The 12,167-nt window shown below is 34.8% G+C and overlaps 1 protein-coding gene across 5 annotated transcripts in view; it reads left to right on the forward strand.

Moving 5' to 3' along the window:
* Positions 1-12,167, forward strand: part of FSTL5 (follistatin like 5) — a 1,025,577-nt gene that overhangs the window by 397,017 nt on the left and 616,393 nt on the right. For all 5 annotated transcript variants that reach the window (XM_081077240.1, XM_081077239.1, XM_081077242.1 and 2 more), the window contains exon 2: positions 2,129-2,270. In XM_081077240.1, coding sequence (XP_080933366.1) covers positions 2,145-2,270 — 126 coding nt within the window. In that variant the 5' untranslated portion in view covers positions 2,129-2,144. The remainder of the gene's footprint in view (positions 1-2,128; positions 2,271-12,167) is intronic.

A 12,167-nucleotide genomic window follows, 5' to 3' on the forward strand; every position in this document is an offset into this window, starting at 1 on the left:
AAGGCTTCCGTTCTCCGCTCGGCAGTGAGGGCTTAAACCACCGATTTCAGCCCTCTTCCCTCAGTCTTTGCTCCGAGGTCTGCCGTGAGCGAGCGTTGGGTTCAGCGGTTTTGTATGCTGCCCCCTCAGCCCTGTGGGCCGTAAGCGGAGCCCTAGCAGTCCGAGTCCTTCCCTCTCCCGCAGCTGCGGAAGATCCGGGTGCAGCGGGCTCCGAGCACTGAGCTAGGTCTGTGTCCTGCGCCCGCGCGGCTCCGTCTCCGCACTTCTCCTCTCCCTCCTCCCCCGCTCGCGCGATTCACCCACCTGGAGGTGAATTCAGTAGTCGGCCTCTTCGTCTTGCCTGTCTGCTGTGCAAGGAATCCTTTGTGGAGTTATTGTTGTCCGATTCGTTATAAATTCCAGGGGAGCGTTACAGAGGCTCACCTCACGCCGCCATTTTTTTTATTATATCCTGTGTGTTTATTTTTGTTTGTTTGTTTGTTTTTTAAACTTCAAGGCAAATGAGTGCATCTTAAAGTTACTAACAAGGACAATAATGTCATGATGTTTGGCTTTGACATGATCACTCAGGCTATTGTATGGAGTATTGATTGAAAGCACATGTGCATAAATGTATAAGTCCAATAAGGGTGTGATTGGGACAGTTTAGGGGGAAAAAATGATGCTGATAGCTTGAGCTAAGGTTGTGACAGTAGGCTTGAAGAGGAAATGATATTTAGGACATATATTTTGAAGGTAGAAGTAACAATTTATTAATGGGTTTAGTATGAAAATTAAGAGAAACAGATTTCAAGGATGTCTTCATTTCTACTTGAGTAAATGGGTGAATGAAAAACTGGGAAAGCAAGACTTTATGTGGTGTTATGTATGCCATGAGATGCTTTTGAACCATGAAGATGGATATGTTAAGTAGGCTAGCTATATACCAGTCTGGAGATTGATTGAGAAGCAATACATATATTTAAACCATAGACTATGTTGAAAAGATCTAGGCTGAATGAATGGAGTAGGATAAGTGACTAGCAGTGAGATTTGATAAATTATAATGTTTAATAGCAATATAAAGGAGTTGGATTAACTCACAAAAGAACTGAGGAATTTTCACAAATTCTATAGAAACAGTAGAAAGGGTGTCATAGACACCGAATAAAGTGTTTCTTGAAAAGATAATTGTTACTTTGATACAGTGATGGGAATAGAAATATGATTGAGATAGACTAGGGTTCGAAAATGTACAGAATAAAATAAACAACTGTTTAATAGCAGGGTTAAGCAATTGGTTAAATTTCTCAAGAGGTCAAATGTATTAATTGGCTTAGGAGGAGAAAGAGCTCTTCTGTTATCACATAGAGATGCATTGGTGAAAGTGGTAAAGTGAAATATAATTGAACTGAAGGCACAGGTTTGTTTGGAAAAGGGCTGAGCACTTATATGATAATAAATTTATGCCATTTTACAATTTGTCTGGTATATCCAAAAATATTGAACAGTGGAAAGAGTCATAGGAATTTTATTTTAAAGCATTTATTAAGCAGTTTTCTAGGAGATGCCCTTTTAGATAGATATTATTAGGAAAATCCATTCATAACTCAATATAACCCATCTGCATAATTTCTGTTATACCTCAATTTATTAAGTACCTTCCATAGAAGACTTTCTTATTAACCTCTCAACAATTTGTACCAGTGAATTATAATAGTTATAGTTTTATTAAGCATTATTCATCAAACATATTCAAAGAGGAATTCTAGATTTATAAATATGTTAATAATTGTATTCTGTATGGATGCTTAGAAAATTAGCCATAGTTTAATAATTTCTTTTCCTTTTTTAATTTTTTTCAATACACTTTTATTAATTTTCTCATCAATACTTTTTTATTGGCTCCTATATATCTACTTAATAATGTTACAAAGGGCAGTATGAGCTAGAAAAACAAACAGTATTTGTTATGATCAAAAGGATCATAATTTATATTTGGAGATGATCACCTGTTAAGGATTTAGTTGAAAATTGCTGGTGAGGTTTGATTTGGTCCGTGGAGATTTCTTGGCACTATTTAATATTTCTTGATACATATTCAATATATAATGCATTTTCTGATTACTTGCAATGTTAATTTTCACAGGTGAAAAGCAATAAGGATGTTTAAGTGCTGGTCAGCTGTTTTGGTACTTGGATTCATTTTTCTGGAGTCAGAAGGAAGGCCAACCAAAGAAGGAGGATATGGCCTTAAATCCTATCAACCTCTGATAAGATTGCGACACAAGGTGTAGTAACCATTCCGATTTGCTTAGAGTGCTAACAATTAGAAAATGAACTATTATTTGTCTGATTTATTACTAAGCAGCTTTTATTTCAGAATATGCTTTCAGAGTATAATTTCCATATTGTGAAAAATGCACATTTAAAAATAAAGTGGTAGTGATTTTAAAAATGTTCAATTTTGAGAATTAAGTACTTCTTGACAAAGTATAGAGATGGCTCATTTAAAAACATATTATTAAATTGAGAAGTTATAGTAATGGATTCATAAAAATAAGTAAATATGTTAAGACCTAATCAACCAGATAGTTTCTATTATTTCCATGTTAGTTTTAAGTTTAGAACTTTTTTAACTAAAGCAAAAGTGCTATGTTCTTAAGTTTGTCATAAAGATAAACGAAAAGGATGTTTATAATATGTGGGACTATATAGGTTGGCAAACAATTAAGAAATCATTAGACATTTTAATTTCATCAAAAATCATACTCTTGGGTTGTCTAATGTTGGGGAAATTCTTAACTTCTTTGTGTTAAATATTTTCAAGTATAAAATAAATTGACATTTTGATTTACTGTAAATTATGTAGATTACATACTTAAAATAAATTATGCTAGTGCTTTTATTTGAATCACATGGTACTGCAAATAACATACTCAAGTAAATCTTTATTAAGTCAAATAAAAGTTTATAATACATTGTGGTTTTCATAGAACGTAGAAAAAAGAAAAAAATAACATGCTAATTATGGGAGAAAATAGTGCTGTTTTTTAAAAATGTCTTATATGACTTGTCTTAAAATAGCACTTTTAAAATAAACAAATGTAAGTATATTAATTTTCTCCCTTAAATTCAATACATGTCATTGGCATATACTTGTTTATATCATTGCTGAAATTCCCTCAGAATATTGTAATATTTTGTTAAAATAGCTGATCTTTACTGGGATTTTTATGTGGCAGACATCAGACTAAGATCTTAAGTGTATTATTTTATCTTCAGAACAATCTTATGAAAATGTACCTATTTTCATGTTATAAATGAGAAACGTTAAGGGGTTTATAGAATGTATACATTTATTAAATATGTTAATTGGCTAGGGGCAACACACAGGGTAGGTCTGAAAAAAAGAAGTAGGTAAAATGTAAAATTATACTTTAATGGCAAATATCATTGTAGAAGTTCAGTCACATATAAAAGTAAGATTGTAAATTTTCCAGTCTGGTAAATACAATTGGAGAATTAGCCTTGTTCCACTGTCTTTTGATTGTCAGTCATATCCACTACCTCATGGACTAATAATGAGTTTTATCTCAGCCCAAAGGTTAGAAATAATAATTCCTTTGTAAATTTTCTCAAAACACATTACTAATACAACATATTGGCTCATACTGCTACACACCCAGTGAATATTTATTCTGTGCTGTGTGTCTGCCCTAAGTTACATGACTTGAGGTCAGAAACTATGCCTCTCTAATCCTTCATTTGTATGCCATGAACATGGTATTTAATTGCTTCTCTCCAAATCTTTACCTCTAAATAGTTAGAAATAAAACATGATTGCTGGTATTTAAAAGTACAGAAGCAGAGGCACCCTTGGTGATATCTAACTTTCCAACAACTTGAGACAGAGGTGAATTTAAGCTATAAAAGTCACTTTGTGAGTGTGTGTATGTGTGTGGGTGTGTGAAAGTGTGTATTTGACAAGAGTAAAGAAGTATCCTGAGCTGTGTAAATCCTGCAAAAATTCCACCAGATAATTTCCACTCACATGCAATCCCTCACCTGACCACCGGGAATTACCTTTCCTTCCCCAAGACTTTGAGGATTGTTCTCATTATAGCCTTTGTTTTTGTATGTATGAGTCATTATTTGGATTCCAGAAATACTTGCTCATTCTTTTTCCATTAATTCTCTTTCCAGTTAGGCTCATATGATACTTTATGGGTGAGGCTTTCCCAAACTGTAATTGAAAATGGAATAGCCATACACATTTCTTATCTGCTCACCACCTCTTTTTTAAAAAAAAATAATTATTTATTTTTCAATTATAGTTGACATACAATATTATATTGGTTTTGGTGTACAATACAGTGATTAGACATTTATTATAACTTACAAAGTAATCAACCCAATAAATACAGGACACATCTTTGACCATACATAATTACTACAGTACTATTGACTATATTCCCCATGACTATTTGTAACTACCAATTTGTACCTCTTAATCCCTTCTTCTTTTTACCCACCCCTCCAGTATCCCCAGTCTGGCAACCGTCAAAATGCTCTCTGTATTTCTGTTTTGTTTATTCTTTTATCCTGTTTTCTAGATACCACATTTAAGTAAAATCATATGACATTTGCCTTTTCTGTCTGACTGACTCCACTCAATACAGTTACCCTCTAGGTCCTTTCATGTTGTTGCAGATGGTAAGATTTCATTCTTTTTTTCTGGCTAGGTAATATTCCATTGTATGTATGTACCACCTCTTCTTTACCCACTCATCCATTGATGGACACCCAGGTTGCCTCCGTATCTTGACTATTATAAATAATCCTTCAAGAGTACATGGATGCAAATGTCCCTTTGAAGTAGTGTTTGGGATACTTTGGTTAAATACTCAACAGTGGGATTACTGAGTCCTTCTTTGTCAATTGAATTAGACATAGTTCCTTTGTTTTTAAAGTCCATTTTGTCTGGTATAAGTATTGCTACTCCAGTTCTTAGGGTTCTTGTTTGTTTGTTTGTTTGTTTGTTTTTCTGCTTTCATGAAATATCTTTTTCCATCTCTTTACTTTCAGTGTGTGTGTCTTTTGCTCTGAAGTGAGTGTCTTATAAGTAGCATATGTAAGGGTTTTTTTTTCTTATTTATTTAGCCTTCCTATGTCTTTTGATTAGAACATTTGATCCATTTACATTGAAAGTAATTGTTGATAGTTATGTAGTTATTGCCATTATATTATTCATATTTTTTATATTTTTTCTTCTTTTTCTTCTTCTTAAAGAAGTCTCTTTAACATTTCTTTTACTACTGGTTTTGTGGTGATGAACTCCTTTAGTTTTTTTCTTGCCTGGGAAGCTCTATCTGTTCTTCAATTCTAAATGATTTGAAGCTTTGCTGGGTAGAGTAATTTTGATTGTAGGTCCTTGCTTTTCATCACTTTGACTATTTTACCCCAGTCCCTCTGGCCTGCAAGTTTTCTGCTGAGAAATCTGCTGATAGCCTTATGTGAGCTGCCTTGTAAGTAACTAACTGCTTCTCTCTTGTTGCTTTTAAGATTCTCTCTGTCTTTAACCTTTGGCATTTTAATTATAATATCTTGGTGTGGGCCTCTTTGGGGTCATCTTGTTTGAGACTTTCTGAGTTTCTTGGGCTTGTATGTACTTCCTTTACCAGGTTAGGGAAGTTTTCTGTCATTATTTCTTCAAATAGGTTTTCAATTCCTTGCTCTCTCTCTTTTCTCCCTTTGCTACTCCTATGATGCAAATGTTAGTATGCTTGATGATGTCCAAAAGCCCATTAAACTGTTCTCATTGTTTTCTTTTATTATTTTTATTTTTGGTGTTCTGATTGGATGTTTTCTGCTATCTTACCTTCCAAATCACTAATTCCATCCTCTGCTTCATTTAATTTACAGTTGGTTCTCTCTAAGGTATGCCTTATTTCAGTTATTGTCTTCATTTCTGACTGATTCTCTTTTATGTTTGTTATCTCCATTTTCACATTTCTCATCTCTTTGTTGAAATTTACACTAAGATCATTGAGCATCCTTATAACCAATGTTTTCTACTATGCATCTGGTAGATTGCTTGTCTCCATTTTGTTTAGTTCTATTATTAGAGTTTTGTTTTGTTCTTTCATTTGGGGCATGTTTATTTGTCTCCCCTTTTTGGCTGTCTCCTATGTTTTTTTCTAATTATTAGGTAGAACTGGTATGTCTCCCAGTCTTAGTAGAGTGGCCATATATAGTAGGTATCCTATGGGGACCAGTGGTGCAGTCTCCCTAGTCCCCTGAGCCAGGTGCTTCAGGTGCGTCCCTTGTGTGGACTGTGTGTGCCCTCTTACTGTAGTTGAGTTTTGGTTGCTGTTTATACATCAGTGGAAGGTATTGACCCTCAGGCTGATTGATTATGAGAGCTAGCCTTGACTACTGTGGAGGAGCTGTTGTGCAGGGGCTGACCATATACAGCAGGATTTGCTTTGGGGCTCTGAGATATGCACAGTCTTCCCTTTGGGTGTGCCTTTTGTAGATGTGGTTGGGTGGTGTTCTGGTGTGGTCTGAAGCTGGCCACCAGGTGTGTTGGTTTGGAGGCCTCTTGGGAGGGGCTCTGTTGCCGGACAAGGTCAGCTTCTGCCTATGCCCTGCTCAGGGCCACTTGGTATGAACTACAAAGTAATCTGTGGATGTTTTCTGCTTGAGCTTGGCTTAGAAGTGCCTGGGAAAGGCTCAGCTATGAACTGAAGCTTACTGCCACTAGTGCTGGGCTTGGGGCTGCTTAGCAAGAGGTATGGGGCATGCTGAGACCAGACAATACTTCTTTGGGGTGTTTGAAACTTTGAAAGATTTTAGAAAAGTCTGAAGCATGAACCAAGACAGGCTATTTGTATGGAAAAAACCACCAGTAGTGGCTTGGGTGAGCCCACACGCTGGGTGGAAAAGGGATACAGGAAATCACCAGGGCTGGGCAAACAAATGGTATTAGCCAGGTTGGTGGAGACTCAGATGTGGCAGCCACCGAAGTCTGCACCTTGGGTAGGGGGAGGGCTCAACAAAGGAAAAATGATCTCTGCTAGCCCTTCTTTCTGTCTGGGAGAAAGCCACTCCTCCTGAAGTCAGACAATTCAGTTCTTCCCCATGTGTCCCTGGTACCTTTTGAGCTGCTGCCCCAGCTTTGGAGCTTAGAGCAAGTGAGTCCATCAGCAAGTAAGTCCATGTGTGGGGTCTTTAAGAGGAGTGTTTGGTACTCCAGCGGCCTTCTGTCTCACTCAGCCACAATCCCCACTGATTTTCCCAGCCAGAATTTTTGGGCACTTCTCTTCCTGGCACTGGAGCCTTAGGTTGCAGAGCCTGGTGTGGGGCTCAGACTTCTAGCTTCTTTGGGAGATCTCTGTAGCCAAGATATTCCTCTGCATTTTTAACTGCCACATGTGGGTGTGGGACCAGCCCATTTCATATCTCCACCACTCCTTCCAGTCTCAATGTGGCTTTTTCTGTTTGTCCATAGTTGTAGGGCTTTGGTTCCCCTAGACTTTATGTGATTCTGACTGATGGTTGCTCCATAGTTTAGTTGTAATTTTGATGTGGTTGTGAAAGGGGAGAGATCATAACGTTTACTTACTCAGCCATCTTGTATGGAACTCCCCTATCTCCCATTTTTCATTTATTTTCATCCATAGCACTCACCATGGCTTAAGATAACTATTTGGTTTATTTATTAGTTTTTTGGATGTTTCCTTCAAACACGATGTAAGCTACATTTTTTTTAGAAATTATTCTTTGTTCAATCCTCAATTATTTGACATTTGAAGGAGAGTGTTTCTATATAGTCATAGTATTTGCTTAACAAATAATAATTAATATCTAGTTTTAAACTTTCATTAAATTTATTGGGGTGACGTTGGTTAGTAAAATTATGTAGGTTTCAAGTGTACATTTCTATTATAAGCTACTGTTTATCTTTCTGTACTCCATCACCAACAGTGTTCGGCACATGGTAAATACTCAACAAATATATTCGGAAATAATGCCTCTCTCTGCTTAATAGAATAAGGCCAAAATCAAGGCTGATATGTATTTTTGTATTATAAAATTAATTATATATAATTATAATTATAATTATTGACATATAATTATATTATATAATGACAATTATTAATTAGGTATAATTTTCTTTTCTATCATTTTGTCAGAGTAAAATAAACAGCAATGGTTAAAATAATTTTATGTGAATTCTTTTAATAGCATTACATAAATTATTTTCTCTTATTTCTCTTTTAAACTATATAGTTTTATTTAAATTGCAAAAAAAATCAATGTCTATATGTTTGTAAGACTAAGGGAATGCATAAGGAGATTTTCTATTTGTATTAGGTTTCACTAATATTAAATATTAGTTATTGACTAGAAAACTACAAAATAAATAGTAAATATAATCAATCTTGAGTTCTGGTTAGTTGTTTTCCATATTTTTCCCCATAGAACAATTAACACTTTGAATCTGAACAAATTAATATAAGACCCAGTCTTATTTTACTATAATATAATACCTGGTCTTATATAAGATAGTATAATATAAAACCGGTCTTATATTAATTTTTGCTCCAAAAGATGCATTAGATCTGGTTGTCCAGCTAGGTCTTATTTTTGGGGAAATAGGATATATATATATATACACACACACACATATATGTGTATATATATATATATATATATATATATATATATATATGTATGTATATATACATATACATACATATATATATATATATATTTGGTGAAAATAAGAAGATATATGTATGTATATATGTACATACATATATCTTCTTATTTTCACCAAATATTTGTGTGCCAACTGTGTAATGAATCCCTTTTGGGGAGCAAAAAATAAAATGTGAGATTTACTGTTGAGGTAGACGTATCATAGATCTAAATATAAACATATGTACATATTTGTAAGATTTGCAAATACATGTACACACAAATGTGATTGAAAGTATATTTGTGTCTCAAGATAGACATGAATAACATGTACATTCATCATGTGAATTATAGATATCTTAATTGTAGTATACAGAATATGTCTGAGGGAGCTGATCATGTAGTTCATACAATGTATTTATCTAACAAGCATTTATGAAATATAAAATTTAGGAAATCATTACCACACTCATTAGAATTGTGAAATACAGTTACCGAATTCAAATTCCCAAAGTGGTTCTCTTATTTATTATTATTGTAAAATAAACAGTGTATATTTGCTGTTTATTTAAAAATAATGTATTGTGCATGGTGCTTTCATATGCATTAATTATTGTAACTTAATCTTACAATAATCCTGGAATGCAGGGAATATTATTTCTGTTTATCCAAATGATATTGTTAAAACCTGGAGAGGTAAAGTATCTTTCCCACGGACAAAAGATGGAACAGATACAATAAAAAAGATCACTAAGAGGCAGATAAAAGCAAAGGTAGGCTAGACATGGGACAAAAGGACCAGAAAAAACTGAAGATAATGATGAAGGTAAAGCAATGTCAAACTCACCTCAAGGAGAAACAATTAATGCTCTTTCAGATTGTTCCTTCTGTCTCTCCATAAGCACAACCACAGTAGTCTCATATTGATTTTGTGGCTAGACTTAAATTACTGTCTTCTGAAGATTGCAGTAGCTCTGATTTAGGCCAACTTATCAATGAAGGCTCACTAGGTAGCAATATTTACCACCCTAACTGCTGGTCTCTAGCTAGGAATCTGGGTGTTGAGCATAGTGTTGAAACTATTCATTGCCATGGGCATGCACGATCAAGTTCTCTGAAGTGTCCGACATTTTGAGCCATTCTAGAATTAGTGTACTCAGAGAAGCCTGTACAGAACATAACAGTGTCACCAGGCATTTAATTGCTCTGTTAGGTTTATTCTGTACACGAGGTCATTTAATTATATGAGTATTCCCATTTGTTAAGTGGTTTTATTGCTATTTTATAGATGAGAAAAACTCGAGTTCACGAATGGTTAGTACTCGTTTAATATTACATACTGAGAAAGGAAGAAAGCAGGGTTGAGGATTTAAGAAACAGAATATAAAACTTAATACAAGTTACACAATGAGTGCTTTTTGTACTAATTTGACCTATGTGCCATATATTTCCTAGCCTCACCTCATTTTGTTCCCATGATAATAAGGTAGAATTCCATGGCGTGGTCCATTTGTGTTTGGATGGACTATGTGTCTAGTTCTGGCTAATGAGTTGCAAGAAGTATCATGGAACAAGTCCTGGCTGAACATTTGATTCCAATTGTAAACTCTCCCTGAACTCTCTTTTGCCTCTAGCATGACAAACTATTCTGTTCAAGGTAGTGGCTGCTTAATCATCCCAAGTGTCTAAATAACTAGGACGAGTAACACATCCAGGCAATTAGTGACTGTCTTAAAATGTGAAAGGAGGGAAAAAAGAAAATTCTATTTGAAACCAACCACTGAGATTAGGGTGTTGTTTGTTATCTCAACATAAACCATAGTCTATCCTCACCTATAAAGATAGAACTAGAACTTAAATTCATATCACCTGACCACAAATCCTGTGCTTCTTGGTCTGTAGAATCTTGGCTGTTTCCCTTCTACTCTTTGGGCTTTTCTTACCCTTTTTTCTCCATTATCTCTTTCTTCTGTTTCATGGGTCATAATTACCAATCACTATTTAAACTCTTATTGTATCTATAACCCTATAATATGTATGTGCTAATATTTCAGCTTATTATCGCACGCCCTAATTTGATGACTACAAATCCTGTTAGGATCGGTGCCCTATCTCACATCCCTTTTTTTACCAGCAGCACTGCTCACACTGCTGCATTGCTTGCTGAGGATGATAATCAAAGTCAGGCTTGAGGGGAAATCTTAGGACAGTAGGAGTATTCTTTGAGTGTACCTAGTGGGACCACTTAAAGACCTTAAAATGCTGACATCTTTATGTGACCAGAGCATGCCATGTCCAGCTTTATAATGCGGAGCTACTCCTGCAAACCAAAATTGCTTTACGATTCCTTTATTTCCTAAATTAAATTATTGTTTGTTTGTGAGAGTAGTTGCTGTGCAAATGGGCCAAATATTTTGCACGATTAAGTAAGTCCAGGGAGTGTTGCTATACACTATAGTACAGTATAATTAAAAAACAAAAATCAGTTGTGGAAGGTGATTTTTACTTTCAGTTTTTAAAAAATAATAGATGTGTATTGGTGAAGTGTGGCAGAGAGAACTCTAGGGAAGGAGACAAACATTAAACAACCCATCAAAACTGTGACTACTTAGAGGCTTGGAACCTTCAGGCAAACCCAGGAGCATTATTTCCTGACTGAGGAAAACTTGTACCATTCCATCTTAAATATCTGACTGCTTGCAGCATGTTCAAGGGAAGGCTCTTTAAAATGTTAATATAGTTTTCAGAGGTCAGGAAGCAATTTGGACCACTGTTTCAGAGCAAACACAGTGGCAATGATGGGAGTGAAAGGACTAACAATTAAAAATTAATTAAATGGTAAGAAATATACTAATTATTATATATTGATATATTATTATTCCATATAAATCATAATGGCTCAATATTATTAACAAATCTCAACTTTTTTCTAATCATGTAAATTATGTTTGAAAAATAAGAATATGTTTGAATTTTTTTTTTCTGAGAAATGAAATCCCAATATTAACTGACCTCAGCCCATTCCCGATTGCGCAAGAACTTTTTTTTAATAGTTCTTTGCACAATCCTAGGTTAATAAAATCAAAGTACACATAATAGTTTCAAAATTTTCACAACTAGGATGAATGAATCTAAGAAATTTCATGAGTTTCAGCAATGATTTTTTTAAGAGGCCTAAGCAAAAACCAAAACACAAAGATGTTTGTTAAGTTCTTTTCATTAGATATGCCCTGCAATTACATTATTGTTAGTGTAGATGGTTTCTTAATGTTGTAATTCTCATCCTACATGCTGGAAAGGGCCTCTACATATAATGCTGATTCTGTTGACAAGAGGTCATTCTTCTGAGCTCCTCTGCCGCCTTTTCATTTTCCAAAACACTAGTAGGATAGGAAAATCCGTAAGCTTTGCTTCAGGGAGTAACTGAATATTATGAAGAATTGTGAATGGTTTGAGATATTTTTCTTTTTGCAAGCTAATAT

The sequence above is a fragment of the Rhinolophus hipposideros genome (genome assembly GCF_964194185.1).
Source record: "Rhinolophus hipposideros genome assembly, chromosome: 16".
NCBI lineage: Eukaryota > Metazoa > Chordata > Mammalia > Chiroptera > Rhinolophidae > Rhinolophus > Rhinolophus hipposideros.